Raw genomic sequence first — 16887 nt, 5'->3', positions numbered from 1 at the left:
CTTATAAGTTTAATGCAAATAACTAATAAAATATAACATTTCCAGTCACAATGCCAAAACTAATGTTTTCTCCAGCATTCTTCTTCAATTAAAAATATGTGTTTACTCAAGTGTGACCACATTCTCATTCTAAGCCTACTGTTCTATCCTCAGTAAATACCCATGTGTTCCTTCTGGAGTGACAGACTGGTTTACTCCTGTAGTGGATCAGTCCATCCATGACATCTTTCAGAATGGGAACTGGAGCATGCAGAATCCATCTCCTGATTGCCAGTGCAGCACTCCCAAGCGCAACCTCATGCTTCCAGACTGTCCTCCTGGTGCTGGAGGATTACCACCCCCTCAGGTTAGTCTCAATCTGGCAACCCTGAGTTTGATTTTATGGGTGATGTCTTGACTGATTGTTGGAAAGTTGCTAGAACGGCCTTTCCTATTAACAGTGCTTCATTTGGCGAACCTTTAGTATTAAACACCAGCATTTATTTATAATCGCCATTTACATTTTACCTTTTCGGCATTTAGCAGACGCTCATGACTTACAGAAGTGCTTCCATAGTGAACATTACCATACTCTAGTTTAAGTAAACAACAGTCCAAGAACACAAGTCTGCTAAAACCCTGTTAGAACCCAAGTTAGTGTTGATGCTGGTCTTCCTAGAGTCCTGGGTGGAGGATCAAGTCGAGCAAGACTAGCGGCTCGGAGGTTGTGTGGTACAGAGCGGGGTTTGATTAGACCTTGAAGGTAGCTTGGGGCTGGTCCATTTTTGGCTTTGTAGGTGAGCATCGGTGTTTTAAACTGAATGCGTGCAGCTACAGGAAGCCAGTGAAGAGAACGCAGCAGTGGGGTGATGTGGCAGCATTTAGGTTGGTTCACCACTGACAAACAACACCAACATACAACCTTTATCCATCAAACACCAACATTATGATGCAGTATTAATTGCATTTTGATGAAGATTTTACTATGTTTGACTATGTTTTACTGTGTTTGTAAAAATTGGATTCTATGAATTACCGTGCTATGCTTGTTTGATACAAATAAGATATAATGTAAATCCAACTTTCATCATGAACTTCTGTTTAATATTAACAATAGAGGCAGCTCGTCGCTCAGTGGCGCAGTGGTAAAAACACACGCTGGAACCAGAGCTGGGATCTCAAATACATTGTATCGAATCTCAGCTCTGCCTACCGTCTAAGGCCGAGCAGCCACGTGAACAACGATTGGCCTGTTGTTCAGATATGGGCGGGACTAAGCCGGATGGGGTCTCTCTCTCTCATGACTGGTGCAATTATGGCTGATTGATGGTGCCTGCACAGAGATGAGAAAAGTGTGCTGTCAGGGTGTGTCTCTCCATACACCCATGCTGAGCTGCACTGCACTCGTCAAAGTGTAGGTGATAGGATGCATACAGCATGCTCCCCAGGTGTTGGAGGGGGCGTGGGTTAGCTTTGTTCTCCTCAATCAGAGCAGGGATCGGCATTGGTGCATAGGAAGCATGACGCAATTGGGCAATTGGACGCTCGAAAAAGGGGACTATATGCTACTTGGAGGGAGCTATTTTGCAGACTTTTTGACTGACCTAAAGCCAGGGCTGGTGTATTTATTTATTGGTTTGTCTGTTATAAATATCCTCTCTTATTCTTGTCCCACTTGTTCTACTTGTCCTGTAAATATGCTGAGCCAGGTCTCAATGTCCCATGCAGAAATCAATTCGGATCTTTTATCAGTTTCGCTATAGTGGCACGGTTGACCTAAAGCACACAATGAGCACAATAAACTAGAAACAGTGAAGGAAAGCAGATTTTTATGAAATTCAGTGTAAAATTCTATTCAGTTTGATGTACCAGTCTGTCTTATGTCCAGTTATGCTCTTTAAAGGCTTTAAAACTAAATCTCTTCATCAATACTGTGTTACATTTTTATATGTAAATAAGTTTGTCAGTTTTAGTCTATTTATTCAGCAATCTGCAGCTCATACCAGTGTCCCCATATAAAAAAGTTGCTACAGTAAGCTCTGTTAGATTGTCAATAAACAGGATGCATTAAGTATTTTTCATTTAACAAGATACACACATAAAAAGCGGTCAAACACAACAACATTAACATAAAGGAAGAGTGGTTGCAAGTTGAATTTCACTGACAGGGATAGATGCCACTCTACAGAATAACAGCTAAATTTCCCACTTAAACTTAATAAGCACAATTATGACTCGGTCTCACCTAAAACTCTTATGTGGTCAGCTTTACCAAGCTGGAATTTATGGCAGCTAATTTGCAAACAAGATCACAAGGAGGTAGTGCTCTTCAATGGTCTGGAATTATCTGGTAAAGATCCTTAGTTCCAATGATTGCTCTTTTGTGCTCTATTGTGAAAACACTTTCTGCTTGATTCCATGTTACAGAATGATAACACCCCTGTAAAAATTTTATTTAAAAGTCCAATAAATGTCAAGATGAAGTAGAGCACCGACTTCAAATCTCTAGATTTAAACATCACTGAACCTTGGAAAATTCAGTATGGAGAGCACAAATTTTCATATTAAAGATTGCTTCAGGATTCTATCACAAACCATTCAGGACTTGTATGAAAACATTTCAGCAAGGATTAAAGCTGGAAGCAAAGGCTTTAACATAAATAGAGATGTAACGATACACTCTACACACTATGCAATGCGATTCACAATACTGGGTTCACGATACGATTTTTTCCCGATTTTTAAAAAGAAAATGACATACTGTATTGTATACTGTACTGTAATATTTGTGATTATCTTTATCTAAATAATTAATCCCCTTTTATTTCTGAGGTAGGTACAAACTATGCAAAACAATCTTGTATTAAGCCCAATTTGGCTGAAAAACCCTGAATCTGGCAACCAGGCGTATAGCGCCAGTGACGTCAACCAGGCAAGGTGTATAGCGCCAGCGCCCTCTGCTGTTTAAAGTGAATATTGATTCATTTTACATGTCAAATTGATTTTAATCGTGGAATTTTTGAATTGGTTTTTAACTGTATTGTGGTGCATCGTTGCATCCCTATTAACAAGGGAAAGCACTTAAAGTTAGAGCCACTTATTCTCTTTTGGACTCACATTTCACAGTTGGCTTTGTCACTGTCAGGGCTTGGACTTGGACTACCTTCATAAACTGATTTCTAACAAGAAGAACCTCTACAGTTTGTAGAATCTGGGCTCTGCTGGTATGGTTGCAGAAAAAAAATTCTATATGCTCCATATACCCATGCTAAAATCCCAGTCAAGCGAGCAGACATCACTATTTAGAATATGATGAATTTTCTTTCATTACTCAGCTTCTTAGTAATTCCTAAATTATGCGTGTTTCTCTGTAAAGCGTTGGAAGACCGATGCGCTCTGCTAGTGTTCTTTTATTCATTTATGCAGCATCACAAGGTCCTGACAAAATGTTTTCACCATCTGTCTCGGTTGCTGATTCAGGCTTTATGATACAAAATGTTATTACTTTATACAAGACAATTTGTTCTGCTTGTAATCCATCTGAAACAAGAGCGCACAGTCGTGTCTTATTTACATACCAAGTGCATCCAACTCTCTGATTGTTTCTCAGGAATAGTTATTGTAAAGTTTGTATACATTAAACTTTTTAGAAGGCCATTCCAAACCCTTAAGGTTAGCCTGATGTTGCTATTTAAATAACTACATGTGCATTTTAATATGTGTTTTGGATTATTATCCAGCTAGAACACTCCATTTGGGGTTCAAGAACTTTTATTATATCAGTTTTTTGCCACTGGTAGCAAAACAGCCCGAGATAAAAATTCTATCACCACCATGTTTAACAGTAGGTACAGTGTTTATCTAGGTGCATGCTCAGTAATTCTTTATGCAGCTCATTTGCATGAAGACAGAAACGTTTGCATAACAGTGGTACTGGTGATTAGTTCCATATGCAAATCACAATGACCATTAATTACAACAGCCATGTGTGCAATTCCTGTACGATTGGGTAATAGCTGCAATCACTGCATTGTAAGATTGATAGATGGATGGATGGATGGACAGATGATAGATGTATGGATGGATGGATAGATGGATGGATTGATAGATGATGGATGGATGGATGGATAGATAGATGGATAGATAGAGATTGATGGATGGATGGATGAAATGATGGATGGATGGATGGATGGATAGATGGATGGATGAAATGATGGATGGATGGATGAAATGATGGATGGATGGATGGATAGATGGATGGATGGATAGATAGATGGATGAATAGAGAGATGGATGAATAGAGATTGATGGATGGATGGATGAAATGATAGATGGATGGATGGATGGATAGATGGATAGATAAATGGATAGATAGATGATAGATAGATAGATAGATAGATAGATAGATAGATAGATAGATAGATAGATAGATAGATAGATAGATAGATAGATAGATAGATAGATAGATAGATAGATAGATAGATAGAGATGGATGGATTAATGGATGGATTGACGGACGGATGGACAAACGGATGGGTGGATTGATTAATTACTTACATCTTTTCTTCATTCATTCATTCTCCTCGGTTCAGGGATGGTCGTTACCTCTTCACATAGATGGCCTCTTTGACTTCCTGTTTAAACCAGCATTTTTCCTTATCAAGGATCTGCACATCTTCATTATTGAACACCTTACAGCATACACTATATTACTTTGTTTGTGTCGGGGTACCTAATCCTTGGGGTAAACTAAATTCTGGCATAGCTTGTTTTGGGGTTTGTAAACAACTGATATGCATTGTTTGGAATTTTCATGTATGACTATTTCAAAGGTGTACCATGACTAAGAGAATTCCAGTGAAACTTCAAACTTATGACACCAGTGTGGCTATAAAAACTCTGAAGAATCATTTCACGTGATAGGCATGCAACACTGTCTCAAGTAGCATGGGAATTTAATGCTGGAACAAATATCAGAGTGAGGACTGTGCATGATATGGGCTTTAGGAACCGATGCCCAACTCAAGTCCCCCTGATGAATGAACGACATAGAGCCACTGGACACTTAGCTACACTAAGTGGACTAAGTAGCCATACTTAGACACTTAGTCTGCTCTGATGAGTCACGTTTCCAACTGTTTTGGGAAGATGTAAGGATAATGTGTGGAGAAACCCCCCAAAACTATCGATCCCAAATGTCAATAAGGGACTGTAGCGACTGATCATGGCTTTATAATGGTATGGGGTTTGTTCAGCTGGCATTCCATGGGACCCCTGGTACGTGTACACCTGTTTATGTCCCGCATTCATTCTGATGGGTTTGGTCTCTTCAGGTACAGGAGCTTGCTTCTTGTGTCAGCCTTTAAAACCATGAATCTGTCCAGCTTACTTGATTGTCAACAATTAATTGTTTATTTAGATGATGAATTCAGAAGCAGTTGCTTTGAAATTGCATCCCAGATCTCTGTTTGGGATTTTTGACAAAAGTCATCAATTTTATGATGATCTGTTAATTGCCAGTTATTACCTCTGTCTGCCACTCTGTAGAAATTAGCAATTAAATGATGATAGTGAAGTTTGTGTGTGTGTGTGTGTGTGTGTGTGTGTGTGCTTGCATCCCTTGCTTACATCAGGTGCAGAGCGTGGAACGTGTCTGTGATCAACATGAGATTTTAAAATATTGATAGTATTTGAAATTCCAAGATTGCCATGGCATGCATGATTACAATTTGATGTAAACTGTTGAGTGTAGGTGTACCTGTCTTTATACTGTACCGATTACATCAGGGGTGTCAAACTCACGGCCAGCGGGCCAGATCCGGCCCGCCGCGTCATTTGATCCGGCCCGCGAGAGGTTTAACGACTGTATGATTGTTGTGATGGTTCGAGTCGTTACAGAGACGCGCTTATAATTTAATGCGCTCCTGCGCCTTTAAGAGACAACGTGACATCGTAGTCATGGCAACTAACTTTAACCTTCGCTAAGAAGCCATGTGACTTTTACGGCAAAAGAACGCAGGGTAGCGTAGTTAGTAATGTAAACAATAATAAATAAATACAAATAATTATATTGCAATATAATACCCAAGCATTGTCTGTAAGTAGTGGCGTTTATATTCTCAGTTGTTAGTAAATGTTTAGTGAGTATATCACAGCGTTTTAGTTACAAATTTACCGTAATTAAATACTGTTGTTACCGTTACTATAGCAATTAGTATCTTTACACACAATTTTAACTCGTTATTTTACGTTTGGGTAAATCTCATATTGTACCAGATGTAACACTTGACTACAGCTGTGTGCTTTTACTGTATTAGGTTATTTATTGTTTTTATTGTTGTATTTTTACTTCATTTTGATGCACACAGCTGGGGAGCAAATAAACCGACTGTATTCTGAAGAGAGCTGTCTGTCTGTCTGTCTGTCTGTCTAGCTGAGAAAGGGGGATAAACTATTAGTGAGGGCAGAATGATTGTCTTAAAAATACACTGTAAAATCCTAAATAAACTGCATCTTTCAAAATGCATGCTGATTTTGTGACCTGCAAAGTGACACATCCCGCCAGTAGATGATGTTACACATATTTACACATGATCCTAAAATGTACAAAAAGATCATTAAGAAAATTAAGCATGAGCAGGAAATTTAATGAAAGTGAAAACAAGTTTGTGCTTCAGGAAGAGAAACCGGTGCGTCTCTTGTGTTATGAGGCCGTGTCTGTGGTAAAGTAGAACAATATAAATGCAGAATTCAGCCTCCAAGAAAAACAGCAATGTGACTGCAATCACAGCAGAATACGTTACAATCGGCCCTTTGAGGGCCACCATAATGCTGATGTGGTCCTCGGTGAAAATGAGTTTGACACCCCTGGACTACATCATCTAAACTTAGTTTAAAAAAAAAAAGGAACATCACATGAAATCGTTGACACTCAAACCCTAGCTTAGCGGGATTCTGTCAAGATTCAGGAGGTCTTGTGACAGGGCTGTCAGGGTGAAGCACATGCTGTACATCTTATAAGACCTTTAGCATACATTAACATACATTGCACGCAAATCATATGTGAGGTGTAAAAGTTGTCTTTTTTTTTTTGCTGTTACCACAAAACAGTTTATTTTTGGTCCACAGAGTTATATTGGAGTGTGGAAAGAGGATGCTCATGCATAAACACGTACTCATGTAGATACTCAAACCTGCCACTAACCCAGAGAGAGAAATCTAATGTTAGGAAACTCCTTGCCTTTTTAATTCAGAGAGGTTTAAAGAGCTGCATCATTGTTTAGTTCCACATTATGTGTAAACCTTTTATTTTAATATACTGTACAGTAGATAACAAGCAATTACAGATATTTATTTAATCTCTAAACCTTGTGTGGTTACTCAGATTTTGCATTTGTAAATGTGATTTTGCAGAATTAACCAGGTCAAGTATGACTAAATCTGAATATAGTAGCAAGGAAGAAACTACTGCTAACCCGTAGAAACATTGGCTCTTACATTTGCCAAAAACCCTGAATAATCCTTACACTTTTTTTAAAATAAAGTTTTATGAGGTGAGAAATAAACTCATCCCAAAATCATGTGACACATACTTAGTGCTTTTCCTCGCCCCATCACAAAGATTAACCACTTGGGGTTGCTAGTATCTGTGACGGGTTTTCCAGGTTTTGGCATAATTCAGAAACTTATGGATTATAACACAAGCTGTTGGGATATTGGTTTAGCATTTTTGTTCCAGTTACTTTCTCTAAATATAACTTATGTTTTAGTTCTGGTAATGGGTTATAAAATTTATGATTAAAAAATCTTTAGGATGTGGATATTAAGGTGCTTTTGAAATCCCCTTAAAAGGAGGGGAAGTTCCAGGCATGTGGGCATATGCGGCTGTTTTCACAACAGATGGGAAAGTTAAAAAATTTGACAGTAAGGGTGTCATTTTGTCTGGTAAAAAGCTAATACCGTATACCAGCCGTCAAAGTTAGGGGTAGTATTGTGTAAGAGTCATTTGGTGCGGCAGTACCTAGACAACTATATATATAGTATATGTACTGTATATATACTGTATATATTTATGTATAGCCAAACAGCCCTGACCCGTCGAGGCGTGGACTCTGACACCTTTCTATCAGAACCAGCATTAACTTCTTCAGCAATTTGAGCTACAGTAGGGCCAGCCTTTGCTCCCCACATGCATCATTGAGCCTTGGCCGCCCATAACCCTGTCGCCGATTTACCACTGTTCCTTCATTGGACCACTTTTGATAGATACTGACCACTGCAGACTGGGAACACCCCACAAGAGATGCAGTTTTGGAGATGCTCTGACCGAGTCTGTCTAGCCATCCCAATTTGGCCCTTGTCAAACTCACTCAAATCCTCACGCTCACCCATTTTTCCTGCTTCTAACATCAACTTTGAGGATAAAATGTTCACTTGCTGCCTAATATATCCCATCCACTAACAGGTGCCATGATGAAGAGATAATCAGTGTTATTCATGTTTTAACGGACCTACATTTAACAGATTTCGGATTTGACAAAGACCAGCAGTTCAGTAACTGTCCACTAGCTGTCGCATGTCTCTCTGTCTACCTGAGTCATAGACTTAGTTTTGCCGGGAGGCTCGCTTTGTTCTCGCCTTTTTTATGTGTTTTATGCTTAATTTTTGCAAATTAAATCACAGCATAGCACCAGCACTGCTCCAGTAGCTGCCAGCATTGCTTCAGACTCAGAATAATAGTCCCCACTATACAATTACAGCAAAAAAATACCAAAACATCTCCTTTACCACACAAGGTAAATTAAATTTCTCCCCAGTAGTACAGTACACCAATTTTAATATTTAGTTAACATTTTTTCCCCTTTTCCTCTTAGTGTAGTCATGTTCACATCCCCACTTGTAAATGTATAGTCACCCTCCATCAGGCTGTCTGTTTAAACCCTGAAACTTCTGCTGTTAACATTCCTCCAGAGTGACAGAAAACCCAAACTGTGTGTTCTTGCACTGGGTCGAGCAAATTGCGGGTGAGCAGGGGGTTTTCTCAGTAAAGCAGGTGGGCAAAGCGTGACGGATTTTTTTTCGCAAGGCTCAGTGTGGGAACACAAAGGGACACGAGCGCTTAATTATACCAACAGAGATCCAATCAACACCTCACCCTCATTTGCATGTCTGAATCTCATTAATCAACTCGAAGGACAACTGAGTCAACAAAGTAAAGTTTAAGTCTGCTTGCTGTGTGTGTGTGTGTGTCTGTGTGTGTGCGCATGTACTCACTAGAAAGGGTGATGAGCCTCTCACTGATCTGTTAATTGCCAATTATGACCTCCCTCCCTCACTCTGTACAAATTAGCAATTAAATGATGAGATAGTGAAGGGTGTGTGTGTTTGTGTGTGTCCGTGTATGTGTCAGTGTGTGTTTTGTCTATGCTTGCATCTTTTTCTTACTTCAGGTGCAGAGCGTGGAAGGTCTCTGTGATTAACATGAGATTTTAAATACTGTTGCTTTTTATTTTTGGCTTTCTCTTTGTAGAGAACACAGAGCACCACCGACACCCTGTATGACCTCACAGATCGAAATATGACTGACTACCTGCTCAAGACCTATGCCAAGGCTGGAAAAATAAGGTATTTTTATATTGCATTCTGCACGAGAACAAAGGATTTAGTGTACTTACCTAACCAAGCTTACACCACCATCCCCATTCCAGCAGGGGTGTCTTTGCTTTATTTCATGTTCTTAGGTCATCTTTGTCAAGTCAAGTCAAATTTATTTATATAATGCTTTTTACAATAGAAATTGTCTCAAAGCAACTTTACAGAATCCAGGACCAACAGATACAAAAACCCCTGTTGAGCAAGCCGAGGGGGACAGTGGCAAGGAAAAACTCCCTTAAAATTACAGGAAGAAACCTTGAGAGGAACCAGACTCAGCAGGGCCCATTCTTCTTGGGTGGTCTGGATGATACTTTAAATAAATTTACAAATCATACAAACACAAAATTAAAATGAACTAAAAGTTATAACTAGCAATAAGTAAATAAATAAATAATAGAGTTATTATTCAGTCCAGTCTGTGATAAAGTCTGTAGTGAGTTCTTGACATTCTTGGTGCAAACACGCCAGGTTCCTGTCACATCCGGCAGAAGAAGCATTGGCATGGCAGTCTTGACTTCATTCCTTAACCTCGGGCAGGTAAACAGGTTTCCATCAGAACCATGTACAGAAAATGTAGTTAAAAATGTAAAATGTGAATTGAGTGAAATATCAATTTAACAGAGAGTTTTAGACTCCGGCAGTTCAGTGCTAGCTTAGGGGTTAATGTATTAGGCTAGTAATCAGAAGGCTGCTGGTTAAAGCCCTACCACCACTAAGTTACCACTGTTGGGCCACTTGCAAGAGTTTTCACTTATCTTACCATACAGGCCTCATCATCCACAAAAAGCTGATTCTTTGAGAAGCAAAGTGTTTAAATGTTTAAAAAATATTACTTAAAGAAAGCTTGGAAGGGATTTCCATACTTCTCTTTGTACAGTGCATTATATCATTAAACGATTCAAAGAGTAAAGGGCCAGAGCAGAAGCCCTAACTGAACACCGTGATCAAGAACCATCATTCATCAATAGCTGATATAACTGCATGTCCAAGGGATTACTTTGGCAAACCTTTATCAAGCCCTGCAACACAGAGTTACATTTACAAATGCCTCTTAAAACTTTATAGCACAAGAAAAAAGCCTTATGTTAACCATGTCCAGAAGCGGCATCAACTTCTCTGGGCTCTGAGGCATCTGGAATGGACCATCACACCGTAGAAATGTGTATTGTGGTCAGACGAATCAGTATTTCATATCCTTTTTGGAATAAATGGACATCTTGTTTTCTGGACCAAAGACAAAAAGCGTCAGGGTCTGTCATGGTATGGGGCTGTGTCAGTGCCCTTCATATTGGAAATGTATGCTTCTGTGATGGCAGCATTAATGCAGAAAAGTACATTGAGATCTTAGAGCAACATGTGCTGCCTTCAAGACGTCATCTTTTCCAGAAATGTCAGTGCATTTTTTAACAAGATGAAGCAAAACCACATGCTGCACACATTACAAAGGCATGGCTGTGGAAGAGGGTACGGGTACTGGACTGGCCTACCTGCAGTCCCCAATAGAGAATGTGTGGAGAATTTTGCGACGAAATAATGCAACAATGACGACCCCGTACTGTTGCACATCTTAAAGATGTGTTTGCAGGAAAAATGGGACAAAATGACACCTAAAACACTTCGTCAGTCATTGCCAAAATGTCTTGTTGTGAGAAGGAATGGCTACAATACAAAGTGGGAAATGCTTTACCGTTCCCAAAATCTTTGGTGTGTGTTATATTTTATTAACTGAAATATCTTGGGTTCACACTGTATGCATCTTCCCCAACTCTTTATAATTTGCCATCCTTTATTATATCTTTATTCTTGTCCATCTCTGGTGCATGACCTTACAAGTGCATGTTTAACTGGCTGGCCAAAACTTATTATAGACATGCTTTAAAATTCTTTTAAACGCCTTTCCAGATGAGTGGAGGGTGTTGTGACCCAAAGATGGGAAACTTGGTGGTGGTTGATTAAGATGGCCAATAAACTCATGGTGTGGTATCCACATACTTTTGACTGGCTGCTGTAAACCATTCACTCAGGCACGGCTAGGCGGGTGGTGCATTAATTATTAACAATAAGCCCTTCTACCTTCATCTGGTAAATTCTAAAATCTGTGGGATATAACTGCGATTATATCCTCATAGATGTTTAGTCAATGTTTAGTCTTGTTTCTTCCACTGCAGGTACGGTGGGATCTCAGTCGGAGGCATGAACTCACAGGTCAGAATGAACGAGACTGAGATCATCGAATTAATTTCAGACCTCAAGACCATCCTCAACATATCCCAGGTATCAGACACCTCTTTTGGTTAAATGCTCCCTGTAACTTTCATTTGCATACATGTGCTTTCTCTAAGACATGTTCATTTGTAGCTTATACCATGTCACTGGGCGTGTCAGTGTGCTTAGAGGGCATTTACTGCTCCTCTCATATACAGTAGCACAGATGGCTTATGATTAGTGGGTTAAGATGGCATTCCTGTTCTCCCAATCCAAAAAGTCAATAACAACCAAAGAGCAATGCTCTCTTGGACTCCCAACTATGGATGGGTATGGCATTGTTTGGGCTTCTCTAGCAATATATCTACTAGCAGTATGGCTTACACTTTTCTGTTTTTCCATTAAAGAGCCCACGGCCATATTTTTAACTCTACTGCAAAGATATAAACTACCTACAGTAGTGTAAAAAAGTAATTGCACCCCATTTCTTTTTGCCTTCTTTGTTCCATATTTCCTATACTGATTATATTAAATAAAACATGGTAATACTTTTAACTTACTGACATGAGTAAATACATTTTTAAAAAGATAATTCATTTTTAATTAAGAACTAAGTTACCCAACGCCCTTATTACTTTGGGCAAGTGATTGCCTTATTAAACTGTAGTACCATTTTTCTGCAAATGAACAACTACAACTAATTTGCCATCTACAAAATGCATTAACAAACTGTATAGCCTGCTTTACATATAAAGAATAATATATAATATAAAGAATCAATAAAATCAACACTTTGAATGTAAAGGATTCCTACATGTATCTGCGTAATACTGATGCTGGGGGCTAGAATAACTGTAACATGCCAAGTTAATTTAAACTACGTACACATAACAGTATATAACATGCTATAGCATTTCCCCCCCAATTTTCTCCCTAATCTGGTCGTATCCAGTCACCCTGATTACATTACACTTTCCCTCTACCGATGCTAGCCTCCACCGCTGACTGAGGATAGCCGCTCCTGACACACACCCCCTCCGACACGTGTGCAGTAGCCGACTGCATCTTTTCACCTCTATGAGGTGAGTTCATATGCGAATTAGCTTTATGTACCGAGAGCCACACCTGATTCTGCGCAGGCTTCATCAATCAGCCAGCAGAGGTTGTAATTGCACCAGATTGCACCAGGAGCCCTGGTCGGGTGAACAACAGGCAATCATTGTTCATGTACCTATGTATGTATTGTTCAGCCAGATGGCAGAGCTGAGATTCGAAACAAACTTTATTCTTAACTGGGTCAGCGGTAGCTTATCATTCATCAATAGCTGATATAAAAGCATGTCCAAGGGATTACTTTGGCAAACCTTTATCAAGCACTACAACACAGAGTTACAATCACAAATGCCTCTTAAAACTTTACAGTGCAAAAAAAGAAGCCCTATGTTAACCATGTCCGGAAGGGGCGTCGACTTCTCTGGGCTCTGAGGCATCTGGAATGGACCATCACACCGTAGAAATGTGTATTGTGGTCAGACGAATCAGTATTTCAGATCCTTTTTGGAATAAATGGACATCTTGTGTTCTGGACCAAAGACAAAAAGGGCCAGGGTCTGTCATGGTATGTGGCTGTGTCAGTGCCCTTCATATTAGAAATTTACACTTCTGTGATGGCAGCATTAATGCAGAAAAGTACATTGAGATCTTAGAGCAACATGTGCTGCCTTCAAGACGACGTCTGTTCCAGGGACGTCCATGCATTGTTCAACAAGACGATGCAAAACCACATGCTGCACACATTACAAAGGCATGGGTGTGGAAGAAGAGGGTACGGGTACTAGACTGGCCTGCCTGCAGTTCCCATTAGAGAATGTGTGGAGAATTTTGAGACGAAATAATGCAACAATGACGACCCCGTACTGTTGCACATCTTAAAGATCTGTTTGCAGGAAAAATTGGACAAAATGACACCTAAAACACTTCATCGTCAGTCATTGCCAATGCCAATAATATACTGTTATGTGTACGTAGTTTAAATTAACTTGGCAGATGGCAGAGCTGAGATTCGAAACGATGTGTTCGAAATCTCAGCTCTGGTGTGCTAGCGTGTTTTACCTCAGAACTGTAGTCTTAACTGGGTCAGCGGTAGCTTAGCAGTTAAAGTACTGGACTAGTAATCACTTTGAGCAAGGCCCTTAACCCCTAATTGCTTAAACTGTATTCAGTGTTAATTGTAAGTTGCTTTGAATAAAAGTACCTGCTACATGCCAAAACTGTAAATTATGTTGGTGGGAGCACAATGTGGTTTGGCTTGTTTTCCTGCTCTCGGATCTGTAAAAACAGCGCTCAGGTGGTGCAGCGGTAAACACACTACCTCACCAGAGCTGACATTTCGCCACATGCTATAGCTTAGAAAGTCAGTTATTTCTGGCTGGAGCTTGTTTTATAAAAGATGCAAATCTGGGAAAATAATCTTTCCATAATAATAAAGGGGTGAAGCTAAATAAAAACCTAAAGTGATAACTGTGGGAGCATCTAATCAGCCACCTGGTTGTGTAAAAGTCATTCAGAACAGGAAAATGTCTTTAGTTTTAAATAATTTATAAATAGAAGCGCAGTGTGTAGCTCAGTGGGAAGTGAGTAAAGCAGGGCAAGCATTTGGATACTAGCGTCACACAAATTACCATGCACCTGACAATAAACCAAATGATTTACAGATTTAAAGCTTACATTTTAGCAAATCTACAATATTTGTGTAAAATACAAATCCCACAATATATTAAAAATTAAAGAACCATTTCGAAGAGTGGCCAAGTGATACTACAGTTTAGGCAATTGGTTTGCATGATGCTCAGCTGGTATGTACAGGCACTTTATTCAAACTCATGAAAAATGCACTAGAACATCCTGAGTGGCACCATGCCATTTTTCTAACCTGTCCTATCCATTAACTGTCATAATAAACGCCGGGTATCATGTGGCATAGCTAACACCAGTCTGAGATAAATGGGTTTTTGGTGAAACCCGATGCTAAGTGAATGCAGAGAGAGGTGGGCGGAGGGTCTAATCTCCTTTACTGGAGGTCACGGAATAAGTTTATGAGTTATGTATTATTCATTGACATGTTAAAGTGAGAGCTATCAGATCTGATTGAGAGGTGATGTCTAGTCATCTAAGTGTGTGCATGTGTATGGACGTATTTGATGTATGCCGGTTGAGGTCCTTCATAGCATTAGCATTTAAATTGTACACTCACAAGCTGATGCTATTACTTTCTTACACTGTTCGCCCACATCCAAGAAAAAAATAACTGTGAACCTTTTAAAATGATTCAGATTTTTAAATTACGCATTAATTACTCAGAAAATTTGATCTTTCTTCAAGATAGAACAACTTACTAAATACAATAAACACACCAGAAACACACAAATAATTACTCATTATTGAATCATTCCTCAGACCTGGCTGCAAATATTATGTAGATTTTTTTACTTTTGCAAAAGTCAGGTGGACCAGATAATGAGGTAAGACTGTGTGGGTTGTAGTATTCTTGCTACTCTTTCCAGGAGTATACAGCCCACAACGGCCACAAAAAAAATTAACCTGCAGTATCTGATGTGAAAAAAAGAACAACAACAACAAAAAGAATAAATACCTACAGAAAGCCCTAATAATAATAATAATAATAATAATAATAATAAATAAATAAATAAATAAAAGTCTTAAGTTTGGAGAGCATTGAATACAGATACCAGAACATTATTCTTTTTTTTCTTTTCTTTTTTTTTTTTACCCAATTGCGTTATGCTTTCTCTTTACTGGTGCTGACCCCCGCCCCTGATTGAGAAGAGCGAACTGACACACGTACCCCCCGATACGTGAGCGGTAGCCGACTGCATCTTTTCACTTGCACCAGCCGAGTTCATATGCAAATCAGCTTTGTGCACGGAAAGCCACACCCTGATCACATTATTTCTCTACTCTGTGCAGACGCAAAGGTCATAATTGCATCAGTTATGAGGTTCCTATCTGGCTGCCTGACCCTGTATGAACAACAGCCAAATGTTGTTCATATAGTTGCCCAGCTATTCGCAAACCGGTGTATTCGAAATCCCAGCTCTGGTGTGCTAGCGTGTTTTACCACTGCGCCACCTGAGCGGCTCCTCAGAACATTATTCTTTACTGGGACAGCAGTAGCTTAGCAGTTAAAGTACTGAACTAGTAATTAGAAAGTTACCGGTTCAAGACCCATCACTGCCAAGTTGTCACCCTGAGCAAGGCTCCTAACCCCCAATTGCTTAGGCTGTATTCAGTCTTAATTGTAAGTCACTTTGAATAAAAGTACCTGCTACATGCCAAAAGTGTAAAGCATGTTGGAGGGAGCACAATTTGGTTTGGCATGTTTTCCTGCTCTCGGATCTGTAAAAACAGCGCTCAGGTGGTGCAGCGGTAAACACGCTACCTCACCAGAGCTGACATCCTTGAACTTGTCAGCTCTGCCACCGGCAAGCTGGGCACCTACACAAACAACGATTGGGTCTTTCGTAGGAAGGGTGTCGGAGGGGATTTCTCATAACTGATGCAATTACGACCTCTGCTGGCTGATTAATCACGTCTGAGTCGAGGAATAATGTTTGATCAGGGTGTGGCTCTTTGTACACAAAGCTGATCCACATATGAACTCACCTCATGCAGGTGAAAAGATGCAGTCGGCTACTGCACCCCTGTCGGAGGAGGTGTGTGTTAGTCATGGCTCTCTTCAGTCAGAATGGAGGTCAACATCAGTAGAGAGGAAGCGCAGTGCAATCTGGTAATTGGATAAATGTGTGGACAAATTTAGTTCTGAGGACTTCCCTTATAATCAGCTATGTCAGTGTCCACCACCACCATGTCAGTGTCACTGCAGTGCTGAGAATGATCCACCACCTAAATAATACCTGCTCTGTGGTGTTCCTGTGGGCGTCCTGACCATTGAAGAACAGCATGAAAGGGGGCTAACAAAGCATGCAGAGAAACAGATGGACTTCAGTCAGTAATTGTAGAACTACAAAG

The 16887-nt window shown here is 39.8% G+C and overlaps 1 protein-coding gene across 1 annotated transcript in view; it reads left to right on the top strand.

Moving 5' to 3' along the window:
* LOC134326904 (phospholipid-transporting ATPase ABCA1) overlaps nt 1-16887 on the top strand; it is a 245300-nt gene that overhangs the window by 154972 nt on the left and 73441 nt on the right. Inside the window, exons 31-33 of the mRNA XM_063009016.1 lie at nt 154-346; nt 9509-9603; nt 11802-11907. Of these exons, the coding sequence (XP_062865086.1) occupies nt 154-346; nt 9509-9603; nt 11802-11907 (394 nt within the window). The remainder of the gene's footprint in view (nt 1-153; nt 347-9508; nt 9604-11801; nt 11908-16887) is intronic.

This window comes from Trichomycterus rosablanca, chromosome 14 (genome assembly GCF_030014385.1).
Source record: "Trichomycterus rosablanca isolate fTriRos1 chromosome 14, fTriRos1.hap1, whole genome shotgun sequence".
In the NCBI taxonomy this organism is placed as follows: domain Eukaryota; kingdom Metazoa; phylum Chordata; class Actinopteri; order Siluriformes; family Trichomycteridae; genus Trichomycterus; species Trichomycterus rosablanca.
Note: the sequence above shows the minus strand (reverse complement) of the source record. Positions and strands in the feature narration are given on the sequence as shown.